Source organism: Theropithecus gelada, chromosome 19 (genome assembly GCF_003255815.1).
Source record: "Theropithecus gelada isolate Dixy chromosome 19, Tgel_1.0, whole genome shotgun sequence".
NCBI lineage: Eukaryota > Metazoa > Chordata > Mammalia > Primates > Cercopithecidae > Theropithecus > Theropithecus gelada.
Window position 1 is genome coordinate 16,817,428 of NC_037687.1, and position 20,433 is coordinate 16,837,860.

The 20,433-nt window shown below is 53.7% G+C and overlaps 2 protein-coding genes across 2 annotated transcripts; both read left to right on the forward strand.

The window, feature by feature from the left end:
- The first annotated feature begins 1,484 nt into the window (after positions 1 to 1,484).
- Positions 1,485 to 6,377, forward strand: USE1 (unconventional SNARE in the ER 1). Its single transcript, XM_025367313.1, has 8 exons — positions 1,485 to 1,648; positions 1,941 to 1,990; positions 2,129 to 2,207; positions 2,305 to 2,457; positions 3,594 to 3,603; positions 4,522 to 4,549; positions 5,761 to 5,935; positions 6,178 to 6,377. Exons 1-8 carry the CDS (start codon positions 1,547 to 1,549, stop codon positions 6,358 to 6,360), a joined length of 780 nt encoding a protein of 259 aa, XP_025223098.1. The 5' UTR covers positions 1,485 to 1,546; the 3' UTR covers positions 6,361 to 6,377.
- A 6,964-nt stretch (positions 6,378 to 13,341) lies between these two features.
- Positions 13,342 to 16,494, forward strand: OCEL1 (occludin/ELL domain containing 1; the record flags this gene model as incomplete). The annotated part of the gene is made up of 6 exons (XM_025367984.1): positions 13,342 to 13,410; positions 13,787 to 13,963; positions 14,088 to 14,293; positions 15,102 to 15,267; positions 15,524 to 15,577; positions 16,077 to 16,494. Coding segments are annotated over 6 exons (795 nt in total), but the record flags the coding sequence as incomplete, so codon positions are not given.
- Between the last annotated feature and the right edge of the window lie 3,939 nt (positions 16,495 to 20,433).

Sequence of the window (20,433 nt, forward strand, 5' to 3'; positions counted from 1 at the left end):
CACTGCAGCCTCCACCTCCCAGGTTCAAGCGATTCTCCTGCCTCAGCCTCCCGAGTAGCTGAGATTACAGGTGTGCACCACCACGCCTGGCTAATTTTTGTATTTTTTGATAGACAGGGTTTCACCATGTTGGCCAGGCTGCTCCAAACTCCTGACCTCCAGTGATCCACCCACCTCACCCTCCCAAAGTGCTGGGATTGCAGGCATGAGCCACCACACCCAGCCCTCCATTGTATTTTTCTTTCTTTTTTTTTTTTTTTTTTTTGAGATGGATTCTTGCTCTGTTGCCCAAGCTGGAGTGCAATGGCGTGATCTTGGCTCACTGCAACATCTGCCTCCTGGATTCAAGTGATTCGCCTGCCTCAGCTTCCCAAGTAGCTGGGATCACAGGCACCCACCATCACACCCGGCTAATTTTTGTATTTTTACTCGAGACGGGGTTTCACCATGTTGGCCAGGCTGGTCTCAAACTCCTGACCTCAGTTGATCACCTGCCTCAGCCTCCCTAAGTGCTGGGATTACAGGCGTGAGCCACTGCGCCCATCCGTCTATGGTATTTTTCAAGGACATCAGGCCCACTGGTGTGACCAAGGTACAGATGATCTAAGGTATGGGAAAACATGAGGGCTGCATGCCAGGCCCTGGTCCCTGTGAAGCCCCCACCCTCATCCTCTCACTCCAGAAGAGTGGCACTGCAGGCATAGGGGTACTCAGCTTCCAGGTAATGAGGTGGGCTGGGAAGGGGTTCTCTCCACGGGGGTCTGGGCGTTAGGGGGGACCCAGCCCCACCTTGCTCACTCTGAGGCAGAGCTGCCCCATATCACCCTTGAGGCAGGTACTGTCACACTGTACATTTCCCGGGGGAAGAAACGGATCAAGAAAAGTTAAACTCGCCCAGGGCCGGGGATGGAATCAGAGCTGGAGCTGTGACCTGGAAGCTCATAACCACAATACAGATGAGCCCCGCTGAGGTGGGGGAAGCCTTGGATTCCTGAATTCCAGGCTAGAGCCCCTCCTACAAGAGAAATCGGGAAGGACGCGTGGAGGTGAAACAGCTCCGACTGGGAAGAATCCAGGTAGTAGTGGGGTGGGGGGAGGTATTTTGAGCAAGCAAAACAGAACAAGAGGGCACAGTGCAGGGGGGTCTGACACCCGAAGACCCCGGTCGTCCTATCATTCCCGAAGGGTTAACACGCTCTCGAAGAAAAGGAAGTGATTCGCCTGAGTAAGAAAGAATGGGGTGGCGCCTCTCCTATTTTTTTTTAAATAGAGGTAGGGTCGCGCTATATTGCCCGGGCTGGCCTCGAACTCCTGGCTTCAAGCAATCCTTTCCCAACTCCGCCTCCTAAAATGCTGGCATTACAGCCCTGAGGCAGCGCGCCCGGCCCAGCGCCCCGCCTCAAAACAAGGTATTACTTCTGCTCCAAACAAAGATGGGCCAGCGAACTGGAGCAGGCGAAACATCCGCCCGGAAGGCCACTTGAAGGCACTTCCGCCCTCTATTAACATGGCGCCGGCGGAAGGGGCGGGGTAGGGCCGGGCGATAATGGCGGCTTCGAGGCTGGAGCTGAACCTGGTGCGGCTACTATCCCGCTGCGAGGCGATGGCAGCGGAGAAACGGGACCCGGACGAGTGGCGCCTGGAGAAGGTGAGGGGATCTCGCACTGCCGCGTAGAGTCCGACTCCCGGGGGGTGGTTCCTAGGGTTGGAAGCCACCTAGCCGGACTCCCCTGCCCCAGTAGCCTCTCGGGCAGCGCCCTTTCCGGTCAGTCCCGCCACGTCTACCTGTAGCTTCCGCCCCCGTCCCTGGGACTCCGCCCCTCCCCCACTGGCCCCGCCTCCTTTGCGCTTGACCCCTCCCATTTGTCGGCCCCGCCCCCCACTCCCGTGAGCAGGACGTGGGAACGACCCCCGGGTGACAATCCACTTTTCCTCCCCAGTACGTGGGAGCCCTGGAGGACATGTTGCAGGCCCTGAAGGTCCACGCGAGGTGAGTGCAGGCAGCCTTACCGCTTTCACATCAGCACGTGGCTATTCTGGGACATCCCAGTACCGCTGTCCCAGCTGGGACCCTTCCCTGAGCTGGGGACCATGGACAGGTTTTCTTTTTCTTCTTCCTACCTCCCAGCAAACCGGCCTCTGAGGTGATCAATGAATATTCCTGGAAGGTGGATTTTCTGAAGGGGATGCTGCAAGCCGAGAAGCTGGTGAGAAGGGGTGCCCCTCCCCCCGAGCCCCCATCACCGCTCACTTTCGTCCCCAGGACCTGCGCCTCCAGTGACTTCTCTTCCCACATTTCTGCAGACCTCCTCCTCAGAGAAAGCACTGGCCAACCAGTTCCTGGCCCCTGGCCGTGTGCCAACCACAGCCAGAGAGCGAGTGCCCGCCACAAAGACGGTGCATCTGCAGTCACGGGCGCGGTACACCAGCGAGATGCGGAGTGAGCTACTAGGCACGGTAGGGCTCCTTCCCTGGTCCCTGGGAACCCCTTGGACAGGGACGGGGCAGGCAGCCTGCAGGCAGCTGGAACCACAATACTGTCAGATACAGGGGCTCTGAAGGGGTCCAGCAATCGCTTCCTTCGGTCATCACACAAGGCCGCCCAACAGAGGGGCACTGTGGCTAAGGCTTTGCTAGATGAATAGCAAATTTGGTACAAGGCAAAAATGGAACGTGTCTGGTTAAGCCCCAGAGTTGGCCCAAGAGCAGGGTTTGAGTCCTGGCTTGCAACTTACAAGACACGAAAGTTTCTTCAGCTGTAAAAGAAGATGACAAGTTCCTTTCTGAGCACTTTATGTGGATCAGCTCCATCTTTTAAAATATGAGTTGTTGTGGCGGGGTGCGGCAGCTCACGCCTGTAATCCCAGCACTTTGGAGGCCAAGGCGGGCAGATCATTTGAGGTCGTGAGTTAGAGACCAGCCTGACCAACATGGAGAAACCCTGTCTTTACTAAAAATACAAAATTAGCTGGGCATGGTGGCGCATGCCTGTAATCCCAGCTACTCAAGAGGCTGAGGCAGGAGAATCGCTTGAACCTGGGAGGCAGAGGTAGCGGTGAGCCAAGATTGAGCCATTGCACTCCAGCCTGGGCAATAAGAGCAAAACTCCATCTCAAAAAATATATATATATGAGTGGTTGTTACCAGTTTATAGTAGAGGAAACAGGCTCAGAGGTCATGGGATTTCCCCGTGTCCTGACTGAAGGTGAAAAGGTTGAGATCAGAAGGGACAGGTTTGGGAACAAGACAAGGGGGGTGACTTCATGGCATTTACTTTTTTTTTTTTTTTTTTTGAGATGGAGATTCACTCTTGTTGCCGAGGCTGGAGTGCAGTGGGGCGATCTCGGCTCACTGCAACCTCCGCCTCCTGGGTTCAAGAGATTCTTCTGCCTCAGTCTCCTGAGCCACTGGAATCACAGGCACCCCTACCACACCTGGCTAATTTTTTGTATTTTTAGTAGAGATGGGGTTTCATTACGTTGGCCAGGCTGGTCTCAAACTCCTGACCTCAGGTGACCTGCCCACCTCGGCCTCCCAAAGTGCTGGGAGTGAGCCACTGCGCCCAGTCTCATGCCACTTACTTCTTTCCACAGGACTCTGCAGGTGAGTCACCATGAACACAACAGGACTTGAGGGCCAGCTGCCTAGGACAAGACATACATCCTTGCTGCCCTGGGGCCTCCATGCCCAGCCTGATTCCAACAGCAGCATCACCAAATTACACGTGGAGGAAGAGCCAGGACAGAGGAAATGGCCCCGAGAGGAAACAGAGCTAGGCACTCCTGCCGGGCACAGTGGCTCACACCTGTAATCCCGGCAATTTGGGAGGCTGAGGCAGGTGGATCACCTGAGGTCAGGAGTTTGAGACCAACCTGGCCAACATGACCAAACCTTGTCTCTACTAAAAATACAGAACTTAGCCGGATGCAGTGCCGCCTGTCTGTAGTCCCAGCTCCTCAGGAGGCTGAGGCAGGAGAATTGCTTGAACCCAGGAGGTGGAGGTTGCAGCGAGCTGAGATCACACCACTGCACTCCAGCCAGGGTGACACAGCAAGACTCCGTCTCAAAAAAAAAAAAAAAAAAAGGAAAAAAATTAGCCAGGCATGGTGACGCACACCTATAGTCCCAGCTATTTGGGGGGCTGAGGCAGGAGGATTGCTTGAGGCTGGGAGGGGGAGGTTGCAGTGAGCTGAGATCGCGCCAGTGCACTCCAGCGTGGTCGACAGAGAAAGACTCTATCTCAAAAATAAGCAAATAGATAAATTTGTTAAAGCTAGGCACGCCCAGCCTATGGGACCAAGGCTAGGCTGGAGGGAGGGACCTGGGGTCTGAGGGAACCGAGACAGGAGTAAGGAGACCCTCCTAGAAGAGGGGGTATTCCATCATGGTCAGAAGCCAACGGGGCAGCAGACAAGATGAGGAAACAACATTCCAAACGGTAGGCCCAGCACAGGCGATGGTTAGGATGCCGGAAACAGGAAACCAACACTTGCCTTTTTGCTTGGCCTGTTTTGCTTTCAGAGCCTGAGATGGACGTAAGGAAGAGAACGTGAGTGTCTGCGGCCCTGGGGCAGTAGTGGCAATTGGGTGGTGCGGCAGGGACGGGGTGGCACTGGCCAAACCCTGGACCACTGAGGCACTACCACAAGGATCTAAACCAACCAGAAGCCACTTCTGTGGATGCTCTTCGCAGAAGTCAAAGTAGGCCAGACGCAGTGGCACACGCCCATGATCCCAACACTCTGGGAAACTGAGGCAGGCGGATCACCTGAGGCGAGGAGTTCAAGACCAGCCTGGCCAACATGGCAAAACCCTGTCTCTACTAAAAATACAAAAAATTAGCCGGGTATGGTGGCATGCGCCTGTAGTCTCAGCTACTCAGGAGGCTGAGGCAGGGGAACCTCTTGAACCCGACAGGCGGAAGTTGCAGTGGGCCGAGATGGTGCCATTGCACTCCAGCCTGGGCAACAGAGTGAAACTCAGTCTCAAAAAAAAAAAAAAAAAAAAAAAAAAAGAGCTGGATGCAGTGGCTCACGCCTGTAATCCCAGCACTTTGGGAGGCCAAGGCGGGTGGATCACCTGAAGTCAGGAGTTCGAGACCAGTCTGACCAATATGGTGAAACCCCATCTCTACTAAAAACACCAAATTAGCCAGGTGTGGTGGCAGGCACCTGTCATCCCAGCTACTTGGGAGGCTGAGGCAAGAGAATCGCTTGAACCCGGGTGGCAGAGGTTGCAGTTAGCTGAGATGGTGCCATTGCACTCCAGCCTGGGTGACAAGGGCGAAATTCTGTCCCAAAAAAAAAAAAGTCAAAGCAGAGGAGGGGAAACTGAGTCCCACGCAGGGCTGTGGCTGAAGCCATGACCTTTGGCTTGCTTTGAAAATGTGTTGGTCGGCCGGGCGCGGTGGCTCATGCCTGTAATCCCAGCACTTTGGGAGGCTCAGGCGAGCGGATCACGAGGTCAAGAGATTGAGACCATCCTGGCCAACATGGTGAAACCTCGTCTCTATTAAAAATATAAAAAAATTAGCTGGGCGTGGTGGCAGGTCCCTGTAATCCTAGCTACTCAGGAGGCTGAGGGAGGAGAATCGCTTGAACCCAGGAGGTGGAGGTTGCAGTGAGCTGAGATCACGCCATTGCACTCCAGCCTGGGCCACAGAGCGAGATGCTGTCTCAAAAAAAAACAAGAAAATGTATTGGTCTTCTCCTCTTTCCCACTCCATCTCTCATGCCCTCCTCCCACCATGTGTGAGATCAGTGGAGTGGCAGGGTCCCAGCCAGTGAGTGAGAAGCAGTCGGCAGCTGAGCTAGACCTCGTCCTGCAGCGACATCAGAATCTCCAGGAAAAGCTGGCGGAAGAGATGCTAGGACTGGCCCGGAGCCTCAAGACCAATACGCTGGCCGCCCAGAGTGTCATCAAGAAGGACAACCAGGTGTGGAGACTGGGGGAGCTCTCCAGCCTCTGCCCTGGGGCATCAGAGAAGGCTTCCCAGCACAGGAGCATGGTGGCTGGGGCTTTGTGGGATGAATAGGAGTTTTGTAGAAGGCAAAAATGGCATTCCCTGCAGAGGGCATAGCACCAGCAAGCGACAAGAGGTGCAGGCCAGCCCCAGGGAAGTAGAGAGAAGCTATTCAGGCCCCAGTCCTGTTGACACCCTTTCCACCTTCCCCGCAGACCCTGTCACACTCACTGAAAATGGCAGACCAGAACCTGGAGAAGCTGAAGACAGAGTCAGAGCGGCTGGAGCAGCACACACAGAAGTCAGTCAACTGGTTCCTCTGGGCCATGCTCATTATCGTCTGCTTCATCTTCATCAGTATGATCCTCTTCATTCGAATCATGCCCAAACTCAAATAAAGACCCCCGCCCACCTTGTCTGTCTTCCTTCTGTCCCCTGTCCCCATCCAGCAATGCCTTTCAGGGTGGGCAATGAGATGGGAGGGTCTTTGGAGGTCCCTGAAGAGCCACAGAGAGTGTGTGAGCAGGGAAAGAAGAACCTCAGCGCCAGATGCGGGGGCTCACGCCTGGAATCCCAGCACTTTGGGAGGCCAAGGCAGGTGGATCACTTGAGGCCAGGAGTTCGAGACCAGCCTGGCCAACGTGGTGAAAATCCGTCTCTACCAAAAAATACAAAACTCAGGCGGGCATGGTGGCACATGCCTGTAGTCCCAGCTACTTGGGAGGCTTAGGCACGAGAATCGCTTGAACCCAGGAGGTGGAGGTTGCAGCGAGCCAAGATCGCGGTACTGTACTCCAACCTGAGCAACAAAGCAAGACTCTATTGCAAAAAAAAAAACAGAAAAAGTCAGGCTGGCGGGTGGTGACCCATCAAACTCTCCCTCCCCCCATGTTCCTCTGGAGCCTACCCCATAATGGACGAGGCCCAGGCCCAGGAGGCCCTAGGAGCCTCCGATTAGCAGACTCACAGCCAAACTCAATGCCTTCAGCAATGTGAGGCCAGAGTGAGGCCAAAGGGTAGGACAGGGGCTTGGAGGGTCCAGGAGGAGTGGGGTAATGACAGGAGCTCAGCCTGGAGGAGGGGGTCTCAACACTAGGTCTTCCCTGAAATTGAAGGCAATAATTCGAGGACACAGCTCAGCCACACTGCAGCCCCAGCTCTTGGGACACTACAGATCCCTCACACAGTCACTCGACAAACACACATGGGCCGTGCCCAGCGCTCCCTGGAGACCCTGCCCGCCCCAGGTCATAGTCTGATCATTTCAAAGGAGAACTCTGTGGGTACTAGGGTAGGGGTCCTGAAAAGGGTCATGGAGTAGGAATTCTGGGGTCCTGAGCCCTGCTCTCACACCAGCTCCAGACAGGGAACAGCCTGTAAGGGAGCAGCTGAGGGGCTTGGTGACAAGGGCTTGGGGTGTCTGCCCCATGGCAGCATGACGGCATTGTGGAGACCCTCGGAGGTGCCCAGTGGACCCCCACCCAATGGACCCCATCACACAGTGAGTAAAATCATTAGGTAGGGATTTTTTTTTTTTTTTTTTTGAGACAGGGTCTCACTCTGTGGTCCAGGCTAGAGTGCAGTGGTGCAATCATAGCTCACTGCAGCCTCGACCTCCTAGCCTCAAGCAATCCTCCTGCCTTGGCCTCACAAAGTGCTGGGATTACAGCATAAGCCACTGTGCTCGGCCCAAGTAGAGATTTTTAAAAGTGCTACTGGCAGCTTTTAAAAAGTACATCAAGGCCGGGCACGGTGGCTCACGCCTATAATCCCAGCACTTTGGGAGGCCGAGACGGGCGGATCACGAGGTCAGGAGATCGAGACCATCCTGGCTAACACGGTGAAACCCCGTCTCTACTAAAAAAAATACAAAAAAACTAGCCGGGCAAGGTGGCAGGCACCTGTAGTCCCAGCTACTCGGGAGGCTGAGGCAGGAGAATGGCGTAAACCCAGGAGCCGGAGCTTCCAGTGAGCTGAGATCCGGCCACTGCACTACAGCCTGGGCAACAAGAGCGAGACTCTATCTCAAAAAAAAAAAAAAAAAAAGTAGATCATAAGAAAGAGACTGAGCCAGGCATGGTGACTCACACCTATAATCCTAGCTACTGGCGAGTCTGAGGCAGAAGGAACCCTTGAGCCCAGGGATTGGAGGCTACAGTGAGCAGTGATCATGCAGCACTGCACTCCAGCCTGGGTGACAGAGTGAGACCCCTACTCAAAAAAAAAAAAAAAAAAAGACAGGAAGTTTATGCCTGAGACACAGGGATGATTCCTTATTAGAAAACCACATTGGCCGGGGCACCGTGGCTCACGCCTTGTAATGCCAGCACTGTGGGAGGCCAAGGTGGGAGGATTGCTTGAGCTCAGGAGTTTGAGGCCAGTCTGGACAACATGGTAAAACCCCATCTCTACAAAAAATACTCCCAGCTACTTGGGAGGCTGAGACAGGAGAATGGCTTGAGTCCAGGAGTTCGAGGATGCAGTGAGCTGTGATCACACCACTACACTCCAGCCTGAGCGACAGAGCAAGACCCTGTCTCAAACAACAACAACAACAGCAAAAGGCAGTACATTAATGCCTCAGAAAACAAAATCACAGATGCTGAAATGACAAATTGTACTGTTTAGCCTCCATTACCCAAAGGCTCCTAATTTGAAAAGAAAGGAAATAGATGGAGATGTTCCTCACTTCACTGAACAATTTCAAGCCAAAGGAAGCGTCGACTTTAATGGGCAAATACTCAAAATTTCTGCCATCAAAATGAGGAATAGGCCAGGCACAGTGGCTAACGCCACCTGTAACGCCGGCACTTTGGGAGGCCGAAAGAGGTAGATCACTTGAGGTCAGGAGTTCGACACCGGCCTGGCCAACATAGTGAAACCTTGTCTCTACCAAAAATACAAAAATTAGACAGGCATGGTGGCACGTGGCTGTAATCCCAGCTACTCAGGAGGCTGAGGCAGGAGAATCACTTGAACCTGGGAGGCAGAGGTTGCAGTGAGCCGAGATCACACCATTGCACTCCAGCCTGGGTAAAAGAGTGAGACTCTGGCTTAAAAAACAAAAACAAGCCTGGGCGCGGTGGGTCACGCCTGTAATCCCAGCACTTTGGGAGGCCGAGGCAGGCGGATCATGTGAGGTTTGGAGTTCGAGACCAGCCTGATCAACATGGAGAAACCCTGTCTCTACTAAAAATACAAAATTAGCCGGGCGTGGTGGCGCGTGCCTGTAAACCCAGCTACTAGGGAGGCCGAGGCAGGAGAATGGCTTGAACCTGGGAGGCGGAGGTTGTGGGGAGGCGGAGGTTGCAGTGAGCCAAGATCGCGCCATTGCATTCCAGCCTGGGCAACAAGAGCGAAACTCCGTCTCAAAAAAAAAAAAAAAAACCTGGGGAAATGAAACGGGGAAGGATGCTCACAGTCACCCTGCCTCCATAATTTAACATAGTCTTGAGGTGGTAGTCAGCACAACTAGAAGAAAAAAATAAAAGGGGCCAAATATGGTGGTGCACACCTGTGGTCCCAGATACTCCAAAGGCTGAGGCAGGAGGATTGCTTGAGGCCAGAATATAGAGACTAGCCTGGACAACATAGCAAGACCCTGTAAATAGAATAAATAAAATACCAGGCATGGTGCTCATGTCTTTAGTCACAACTACTTGGGAGGCTGAAGCAGGAGGACCGCTTGATCCTAGGAGTTTAAGACCTGACTGGACAACATAGCGAGACCCCATCTCTACCAATAAAAATTTAAAAATGTAAAAATTATCCAGATGTAGGCCACCTGGTGTGGCTCACGCCTGTCATCTCAGCACTTTGGAAGGCCGAGGCAGGTGGATCACTTGAGGTCAGGAGTTCAAGATCAGCCTGGCCAATATGGTGAAACTCTGTCTTTACTAAAAAATACAAAAATTAGCTGGGCGTGGTGGCAGGTGCCTGTAATCCCAGCTACTCAGAAAGGTGAGGCAGGAGAATTGCTTGAACCCAGGAGGCAGAGGTTGCAGTGAGCCACGATCGTGCCATTGCACTCCAGCCTGGGCAACAAAGCAAGACTCCATCTCAAAAAAAGAATAATTATCAGCTGGGTGCAGTAACTCATGACTGTAATCCCAGCACTTTGAGACACTAAGGCGGGTGGATCATGAGGTCAGGAGTTTGAGATCAGCTTGGCCAAGATGGTGGAACCCTATCTCTACTAAAAATATAAAAATTATTTTTATATAATTTTTATATAAAAATAATTTCTATTTTATATAAAAATATAAAGACTATAAGCTAGCAAGGCCAGGCACGGTGGCTCACGCCTGTAATCCCAGCACTTTGGGAGGTCGAGATGGGCAGATCACGAGGTCAGGAGTTCAAGACCAGCCTGGCCAACATGGTGAAAACCCGTCTCTACTGAAAATACAAAAATTAGCCAGGTGTGGTGGTGTACACCTGTAGTCCCAGCCACTCGGGAGGCTGAGGCAGGAGAATCGCTTGAAACCGAGAGGTGGAGGCTGCAGTGAGCCGAGATCACCCCACTGCATACCAGCCCGGGCGACAGTGTGAGACTTCCTCTCAAAAAAAACAAAAACAAAAACAAAAATTAACCAGATGTGGTGGCGAGCACCTGTAATCCCAGCTACTCAAGATGCTGAGGCAGGAGAATTGCTTGACCCAGGAGGCGGAGGTAGCAGTGAGCCGAGATCACACCACTGCACTCCAGCCTGGGAGACAGAGCAAGACTCCATCTTAAAAAAAAAAAAATTATCCAGGTGTGGTGGTGCGCACCTGTAGCTCCAATTATTCAGGAGGCTGAGGCAAATGATCACTTGAGCCCAGGAGTTCAAGGCTGCAGTGAGCTATGTTGGCGCCACTGCACTCCAGCCTGTGCGGCAGAGTGAGACTCTGTCTCTAAAACAAGAAGAAAGAAATGAGACTGAAAAATAAGAAAAGAAGAAAAATAAGAAATGAGAGGGCAAAATTATTTGCAGATGACTGTATATATGATAGGCCCAAGCAATGTGACTAAAGATATTTCAATAAAAGAATTCTATAAGCTAGCAAGAAACTTAGGGATATTTTAAAATTCATTTCTTGTATACTATATATGTATATAGCTTTAAAATGTATTAAAGCATCCCATTTATAGCAGCAATAAAAAAAGATACACTGCCTGGTTACATGAATTTTCTTGACATTTGAAGAACTTTTTTTGGAGTCTCGCTCTGTCGCCCAGGCTGGAGTGGTACAGCGGCACAATCATGGCTCACTGCAACCACCGCCTCCCAGTTTCAAGTGATTCTCCTGCCTCAGCCTCCTGAGTAGCTGGGATTACAGGTGCATGCTACCATGACTGGCTAATTTTTGTATTTTTAGTAGAGACGGGGTTTCACCATGTTGGCCAGGCTGGTCTCGAACTCCTAACCACAAGTGATCCACTCACCTTGGCCTCCCAAACTGCTGGGATTACAGGCATAAGCCACCTTGCCCGGCTGACATTTGAAGAACTTCTTTTTTTTTTTTTTTTTTTTGAGACGGAGTCTCGCTCTGCCGCCCAGGCTGGAGTACAGTGGCCAGATCTCAGCTCACTGCAAGCTCCGCCCCCGGGGTTTATGCCATTCTCCTGCCTCAGCCTCCCAAGTAGCTGGGACTACAAGCGCCTGCCACCTCGCCCGGCTAGTTTTTTGTATTTTTTAGTAGAGACGGGGTTTCACCGTGTTAGCCAGGATGGTCTCGATCTCCTGACCTCGTGATCCGCCCGTCTTGGCCTCCCAAAGTGCTGGCATTACAGGCTTAAGCCACCGCGCCCGGCCTGAAGAACCTCTAAAAATCAACAAGCAAAAACATTTGCAGGATATAACAGGAAAAGACTTATGAAATAGTTTCTAAATTTTTTCACTCATGCAATAGGCAATATTTCCTGTTTGTTTTTCTGTTTGTTTTGAGACGTAGTTTCGCTCTTGTTGCCCAGGCTGGAGTGCAATGGAGAGATCACAGCTCACCGCAACCTCCACCTCCCGGGTTCAAGCAATTATCCTGCCTTGGCCTCCCAAGTAGCTGGGATTACAGGCATGCGCCACCACCCCGGCTAATTTTGTATTTTTAGTAGAGAGGGGGTTTCTCCATGTTGGTCAGGCTGGTCTTGAACTCCCGACCTCAGGTGATCCTTCCGCCTCGGCCTCGCAAAGTGCTGGGATTACAGGCATGAGCCACCGCGCCCGGCCTTTTTTTTTTTTTTTTTTTTTTTTTTGAGACAAAGTCTCTCAACTGTCGCCCAGGTGGAGTGCACTGGCGCAATCTTGGCTCACTGCAACCTCTGCCTCCCGGGTTCAAGCAGTTCTCCTGCCTCAGCCTCCCAAGTAGCTGGGATTACAGGCACCTGCCACCACACCTGGCTAATTTTTTGTAGTAGAGACGGGGTGTCATTATGTTGGCCAGGCTGGTCTCGAACTCCTGACCTCGTGATCTGCCCACCTCAGCCTCCCAAAATGCTGGGATTATAAGCGTGAGCCACCGCGCCTGGCCTGAGTAGTCAGTATTTTCAACTTTGAAAGTACACGTAAGAGGCCGGACGCGGTGGCTCAGGCCTGTAATCCCAGCACTTTGGGAGGCTGAGGAGGGCGGATCACGAGGTCAGGAGATCGAGACCATCCTGGCTAACACGGTGAAACCCCGTCTCTATTAAAGAATAGAAAAACTTAGCCGAGGCCGGGCGCGGTGGCTCAAGCCTGTAATCCCAGCACTTTGAGAGGACGAGACGGGCGGATCACGAGGTCAGGAGATCGAGACCATCCTGGCTAACCCAGTGAAACCCCGTCTCTACTAAAAATACAAAAACTTAGCCGGGCGTGGTGGCGGGCGCCTGTAGTCCCAGCTACTCGGGAGGCTGAGGCAGGAGAATGGCGTGAACCCGGGAGGCGGAGCTTGCAGTGAGCCGAGATCGCGCCACTGCACCCCAGCCTGGGTGACAAAGCGAGACTCCGTCTCAAAAAAAAAAAAAAAGAAAAAGAAAAAATTAGCCGAGCGTGTTGAAGGGCGCCTGTAGTCCCAGCTACTCGGGAGGCTGAGGCAGGAGAACCCTTGAACCCGGGAGGCGGAGGCTGCAGTGGGCTGAGATCACGCCACTGCATTCCAGCCTGGGCAAGCGAGGCTCTTGTTAATTTTTTTTTTCATGTAATTGCTGAAAAAATAAATAAGTTTAAATTTGCAAAACCATCCCGTTTTATCAGACAAACTTGAGAGTCGAGGTCGGAGTCGACCACGTTTCGAAGGTGTGTGGCCACGCCCAGACGGGTCAGCCCCGCCCCCAGGTCGTCAGGCCCAGCCCCCTCCCGTCAGACCCCGCCCCACTGCCCTGCCGAGCGACCCTGCAGGTCGGGTCCATCCTGCAGTAAACGCACAACCGGGACGGAAGTGCCTCTCTGACAGCGGACCCAGGCTCGGAGCTCCAGACGCTGGGACAGGTGACCCGGGGCGGTAGCCAGCCGGATGGCCTTGCAGGTGGGGTGGAGGTCCCGGGGAGCTCCTCGGGCGCGGTTGTCCGTGGGCTCCGCGTGCCCCAGAGGGCGAGGCTCCGGCAGCGCGGGGGTTAACTAGAGCAGGTCCCAGGCTGCGCGGCGACGTCAGAGCTCGTTTACATAGCGCTCTTTTGGGTTACGCAGTCGTGGGCGGGGTCTGGAGGTCGCTGCGGACCAATCGCGTGCGTCTATGCAAATAGAGGCCGCGCTGGGGAACTCTGCTCCCGCTGGGTGAGAGTTGGCTGCTTTCGGGCTGTGCTACCCGCGCGTCGTTTCTCCGTGCGCGTCGCCAGGCGTGTCCTCTCCGCGTGTCCACCCACAGGCCGCCCGCAGACCACCCCCGCCGCGCGCGGGACACGACGCCCCCCGGAGGACCCGCCCATCAGCCCGGAAACCTGCGAGCTGCTTCTGCCGGAGGCCGATGCCCACCCAGGAGCCCCCAAAGACTCGCGGCTCCCGGGGGCACCTGCAGACTCACCCGCCTGGGCCTGGGCCCCCGGTGAGCCTGACCGGGAGGGGGTCCCCAGGCCGGGCCTCTAGGCAAAAGATTTAGTCCCCCCAGTTTGAAGGACTCCGGTTTCCCGACACCCCGATTTAACTCCAAACCACGATTCCTGTGGCAGCTGCAAGGACTGGCGCCTGGAGGCCTCAAAACCAGCGCCCCCCGCCCTCCGTGCCAGCCCCAGCCGGGACCCCACAAGGCAAAGCCCAGGAAGATTGTGTTTGAGGATGAGCTGCTCTCCCAGGCCCTCCTGGGTGCCAAGAAGCCTATCGGAGCCATCCCTAAGGGGCATAAGCCTAGGCCCCACCCAGTGCCCGACTATGAGCTGTGAGTGTCCCCCATGTGATTCTTCATGCCTGAGATCAGAGAGGGGCACTGAGGCTGGGGCTTTGACAGTTGAATAAGAGTTTACCAAAGAGTAAAAAGAAAAGGATCCCTTGTGGGGTGAGTGGATCACTTGTGGTCAGGAGTTCGAGACCAGCCTGGCCAACATGGTGAAACCCCGTCTCTACTAAAAATACAAAAATTAGCTGGATATGGTGGTGCATGCCTGTAATCCCAGCAACTGAAGAGGCTGAGGTGGGAGAATTGCTTGAACCCGGGAGGTGGAGGTTGCAGTGAGCCGAGATCACTCCACTGCACTCCAGCCTGGGCAACACAGCAAGACTCTATCTCAAAAAATAATAATAAAGGCGGGGCGCGGTGGCTCACGCCTGTAATCCCAGCACTTTGGGAGGCCAAGGAGGGCGGATCACGAGGTCAGGAGATCGAGACCATCCTGGCTAACACGGTGAAACCCCGTCTCTACTAAAAAATACAAAAAAACTAGCCGGACGAGGTGGCGAGCGCCTGTAGTCCCAGCTACTCGGGAGGCTGAGGCAGGAGAATGGCGTAAACCCGGGAGGCGGAGCTTGCAGTGAGCTGAGATCCCGCCACGGCACTCCAGCCTGGGCGCGACGGAGCAAGACTCTGTCTCAAAAAAAATAAATAAAATAATAATAATAATAAAAAGACGGGGAGAAAAGGAACATTTTTAGTAGGGGGCCCAGCATGGACAAAGGAAAGCAAATTACACTGACTGGGGGAAAGGGTGGGGTTCTTTACGCTCACATTCTGACCCCCTTCAACCTGGTAGTAAGTACCCACCGGTGAGCAGTGAGAGGGAGCGGAGCCGCTACGCCGCAGTGTTCCAGGACCAGTACGGAGAGTTCGTGGAGCTCCAGCGGGAGGTGGGGTGTGCACAGGCAAAGCTCAGGCAGCTGGAGGCCCTGCTGAGCTCCCTGCCCCCACCCCAAAGCCAGGTCAGCACTGGGGAGAAAGAAAGCCCTGCCCCGCAGCCCTTCTGAGTGGCCCGACACAAGCCTATGGGACACCCACTGGATCCAGATTTCTGGGACTCTTTCTACTCCACGTTGGCTGGGCGCCACACCACACATGGCTTAGGTCAGCCCTTGAAGTCCCCACTAGATGGGCATTTAGTGTGTCTGAGCTTCAGTTTCCCCATCCCTCCTTGAGTTCAACTCTCCCTAAACCCCCTTTCTACTCCTCCCCTTGCAGAAGGAGGCCCAAGTTGCAGCCCGGGTTTGGAGGGAGTTTGAGAAGAAGCGAATGGTGAGTCTTGCATCCCATATCTTGGTCTTGCACTCCTGAGACTTCTGTGAGGCTGGGGTGCCTGTGTCGGGTTTTGTTTTGTTTTGTTTTGTTTGTTTTTGAGACAAAATCTCGCTCTGTCGCCCAGGCTGGAGTGCAATGGTAAGATCTCAGCTCACTGCAACCTCAGCCAGCCAGGTTCAGGCGGTTCTCCTGCCTCAGCTGGGATCACAGGCGCTCACCACCACGCCTGGCAAATTTTTGTATTTTTAGTAGAGACAGGGTTTCACCATGTTGGCCAGGCTGGTCTAGAACTCCTGACCTCAAGTGTTCCGCCCACCTCGGCCTCCCAGACTGCTGGGATTACAGGCATGAGCCACCTCGCCCAGCTCACCCAGTGGCCTGTGCCCAGTTTCAAGGAGAGAAAATTAAGGCTCGGAGAATGAAAGGCAGAGGGTTGAGCAGCTTGAGGGCCACAGGGCAGACTGCTGCAAGGACTTCCGGGTCTCGCCCTGCCTAGGATCCTGGCTTCCTGGACAAGCAGGCTCGCTGCCACTACCTGAAGGGTAAACTGAGGCATCTCAAGACTCAGATCCAGAAATTCAATGACCAAGGAGACAGCGAGGGCTCTGTGTACTTCTGAGTGCCACTGCAGATGCGCAGAAGGATGCATGGGGATGCAGGTCCCTTGCTTTTCTTGGTATCTCCTCAGCCTTTCTTCTTGCAGCTCCCCCTACCAGGGGTAGCTTTCTCCAGGACTGCAAATGCCTCTTCATTTTGGACTCGGCGCTGACAGCTCCTCCTCCAGGAAGGCCTTCCAGGTCTTCCTCCTCTGGGTCCTCTAGCTTTGACCCTATAGGGACTCCAGATCTCAACCTGTTCCCTGGAAGTAGGGCCTGCTCTCCATCCCAGTGAAATAAACATGTATTAGACACCTACTGAGTATAATTACTTAACACTTCTGATTTCACTCAGTTGTCATGCACACAAAAAGTTTTTTGTTTTTGTTTTTGACTGTGTCTCACTCTGTCGCCCAAGCTGGAGTGCAGTGGCGCGATCATGGCTCACTGCAGCCTCAACCTCTCAGGCTCAAGCAGTCCTCCCACTTCAGCCTCCTGAGTAGCTGGGACCACAGCCATGTACCATGACGCCCCGGTTAATTTTGTTTGTTTTTTGTAGAGATGGGGTCTCTCTATGTTGCCTAGGCTGGACTCAAACTCGTGGGCTCAAGCAATCCTCCTGCCTCGGCCTCCCAAAGTACTGGGATCACAGGCATGAGTCACTGCACCCAGCCATCACCACAAAATTGTTCCTTCATTTCCAGAGGAGAAAAAATATGAGGTTCCTGCTGGGCACTGTAGCTCACTCCTGTAATCCCAGCACTTTGGGAAGCCAAGGCTGGCAAATCACCTGAGGACAGGAGTTCGAGACCAGCCTGGCTAACATGGTAAAACCCCATTTCTACTAAAAAAAAAAAAAAATTAGCTGGGTGTGGTGGTGCGTGCCTGTAATCCCAGCTACTATGGTGGCTGAGGCAGGAAAATCACTTGAAGCCTGGAGGCGGACGTTGCGGTGAGCCAAGATCGTGCCATTGCATTCCAGCCTGGGCAACAAGAGTGAAACTCTGTCTCAAGGGAAAAAAAAAAAAAAAAAGGCTCCACAAAAGGGATTTGTCTAGGATCTCTGGGTAGGGTTTGAACCCTTAATGGGGGTTCTCTCCCCCAAGAGCCTCAAGTCGCCTTCCAGTTAGAGGCCAACATCCAGCGTCACGTCCTCGGCCAGGCTTGCCGGGGAACACCAGGAGTTTTTTTTTTGTTTTTTTTTTCCTGAGACAGAGTCTTGCTCTTGCCCAGGCTGGAGTGCAGTGGCATGATCTCGACTTACTGCAACCTCCGCCCCCCTGGTTCAAGTGAGTCTCCTGCCTTAGCCTTCTGAGTAGCTGGGATTACAGACACCTGCCACCACACCCAACTAATTTTCGTATTTTTAGTAGAGACGGGGTTTCACCATGTTGGTCAGGCTGGTCTGGAACTCTTGACCTCCAATGATCCGCCCACCTCAGCCTCCAAAAGTGCTGGGATTACAGGTATGAGCCACCCTGCCTGGCTGGGACCAAGAGTTTCTGTGGGTCTAATAATGGAGACAAGATCGCTAGAGGACGCCAGTCTTGGTAGGACAGCCTTCTGGATGATCCAAGGGATGCCATGCTGGGGTCCACCTAAAGAGAGTGGGCTCAGCCTAGAAGCCCTGCAGGAGGCCATGAACGCACCCTAGACAAATGGATTCCTCCATTCTTTTTTTTTTTTTGAGTCGGCGTCTTATTCTGTCGCCCTGGCTGGAGTGCAGTGGTACCGTCTCAGGTACCATCTCGGCTCACAGCAACCTCTGCCTCCCAGGTTCAAGTGATTCTGCTGCTTCAGCCTCCTGTGTAGCTGAGATTACAGGCACCTGCCACTGCGCCCAGCTAATTTTTGTATTTTTAGTAGAGACAGGATTTCACCATGTTGGCCAGGCTGGTGTCGAACTCCTGACCTTAAGTGATCTGCCCACCACCTCCTCCTCCCAAAGTGCCGGGGTTACAGGCATGAGCCACCACACCCAGCTGGATTCCTCCATTCTGTGTCTCCCTGGGCACTTCAGGACAGCAGCTGACCCCAGGCACTGTGTGGGCACGTCCATATGCATGGCCTAGGGGGAGGGCCTTCCAGTGTCTGACCCATCCCAGACCCTGCCTGTGACGGGTGGGGCACAGGTGGAGCCAATCTCCCCATGGGGACCATGTAACAGCAGACCAGAAGCTGTCCTCTGAGTGTTAGTCTCCCAAGGGAGCCACAGGGGACAGAAGCGCCAGGAAGACCAATTACATGCAGGGAAGACAGTGTCAACCACTCAGCCACCACGACTGTCCTCAAGAAGGCCCTAGTCTGGGGAAGATAGCCCTGAGTCCAGTAACAGAAGGCTGCACAGCAGAGTCTTAATAGCCAGGGAGGCTCAAGATCTCGTCTTGCAGGAAGGGCCATGTGGGTAGGGTTTTGTAGGAAAAGTAGGAGTTCGGCAGTCAGGTCTTGGACAGACATCCAGATCTCTGGCCTGGGGCCAAACAGCAGGACACCATGGTCTCACTCAACCCTCAGATGTCCCATGCATTAGATAAATGGGACCTTGCTGTCCAGTTTGATTGTAGACATGGACCCACTCACTCACGGGACACTGTGGGAAACCCTGGCCTAATGCAGAACCCAGTGCAGCCTTCAATGGGAACCTGGTGTCCTCTCCATCCCGCCCCTGCCTCAGTTCCCTTCTGGGAACCGGCCCGCGAGAGACCCTCACTGACTCCACAGGAGGGGCCTAATCTCTCATCTTCCAAGGCTGTCTTCAAGATGGACATGGGGAGACTGGGGACCATTTTGGCAAACTGGGGCTGCATAAGGGCTGAGCACTGGCCCGGCAAGCAGCGTGACAGATTTGACTTCTTCCCTTGCTGTTTTCACAAGGCTATCTTTTTTTTTTTTTTTTGAGACAGAGTCTCCCTCTGTCGCCCAGACTGGAGTGTAGTGGTGCAACCTCAGCTGACTGCAACCTCCGCCTTCCAGGTTCCAGTGACTCTCGTGCCTCAGCCTCCCAAGTAGCTGGGATTACAGGCTCCTGCCACCACGCCTGGCTACAGAAGGGCATCTTTGGTGGAGGACTTGCCTCTTCTTGGCAGGACATCAGCGAGAGGTGCCACCCCCACCACCATTCGGGCCCTTTCTCTCTACCCCCCTACAGCTCTGGTGCCCAATTCCACAGGTGCCTTTCCCACCACAGAGCGGTGCCACAGACTCCCGAGGCTGGGACGGGAGAGTCCCTGGTACCCCACATGATTCCGTATCACCCAGTGAAGCCCACATTTCAAAGTCTTGGCCTTCTAGGTCCCTGCCTCCCAAACGTCAATCTCTGAAACAGATTTTTAGTTCCATGTGAGGAAAGAAAAAATTGAAGTCAGCCGGGCGCGGTGGCTCAAGCCTGTAATCCCAGCACTTTGGGAGGCTGAGACGGGCGGATCACAAGGTCAGGAGATCGAGACCATCCTGGCTAACACGGTGAAACCCCATCTCTATTAAAAAATACAAAAAACTAGCCGGGCGAGGTGGCGGGCGCCTGTGGTCCCAGCTACTCCGGAGGCTGAGGCAGAAGAATGGCGTAAACCCGGGAGGCGGAGCTTGCGGTGAGCTGAGATCCGGCCACTGCACTCCAGCCTGGGCGACAGAGCCAGACTCAGTCTCAAAAAAAAAAAAAAAAAAAAAAAAAATTGAAGTCAGATTGACTCAGGCACAAAAGGGGGACGACTGAGTTCATAGAACTTAAAACACCTAAGGGTTTCAGGTATGGCTTGATCCAGGGGCTCCAAAGGCCTCTTGGGAAATTGATCTTCCATCCTTGGCTCTGCTTTAATTAGATTCTCCCAGTTCCAAATCCTGCTGTGGAATCTCACTGGCTAGTTTGGAATCTCAGGCGCTCCATAAACCAGTTGCTGTGGCCCACAGAATGGTGGTCTGATTGGCTGGCCTGAGATCATGTGACAGGACTGGCCCCAGAGGTTTCTCCCAAGGACATCAGAACCCAAACAAGATTAAGGGCCTGGTGTGGTGGCTCATGCCTATAATCACACCACTTTGGGAGGCCAAGGCAGGTGGACCACCTGTCAGGAGTTCGAGACCAGCCTGGCCAACATGGCAAAACCTCATCTCTAATTATAAAGTACAAAAATCAGCTGAACGTGGTGGTGCACACCTGTAATCCCAACTACTCAGAAGGCTGAGGCAGGAGAATTGCTTGAACCTGGGAGGCAGAGGTTACAGTGAGCCAAGACTGTACGGTCCCCGTCACGGTCACTG

Coding starts and splice junctions, on each gene's coding strand:
- USE1 (XM_025367313.1), top strand. CDS start 1,547: ATGGCGGCTTCGAGGCTGGAGCTGAACCTGGTGCGGCTACTATCCCGC. Junction 1,649..1,940: donor ACGAGTGGCGCCTGGAGAAG/GTGAGGGGATCT, acceptor TTTCCTCCCCAG/TACGTGGGAGCCCTGGAGGA. Junction 2,208..2,304: donor TGCTGCAAGCCGAGAAGCTG/GTGAGAAGGGGT, acceptor ACATTTCTGCAG/ACCTCCTCCTCAGAGAAAGC.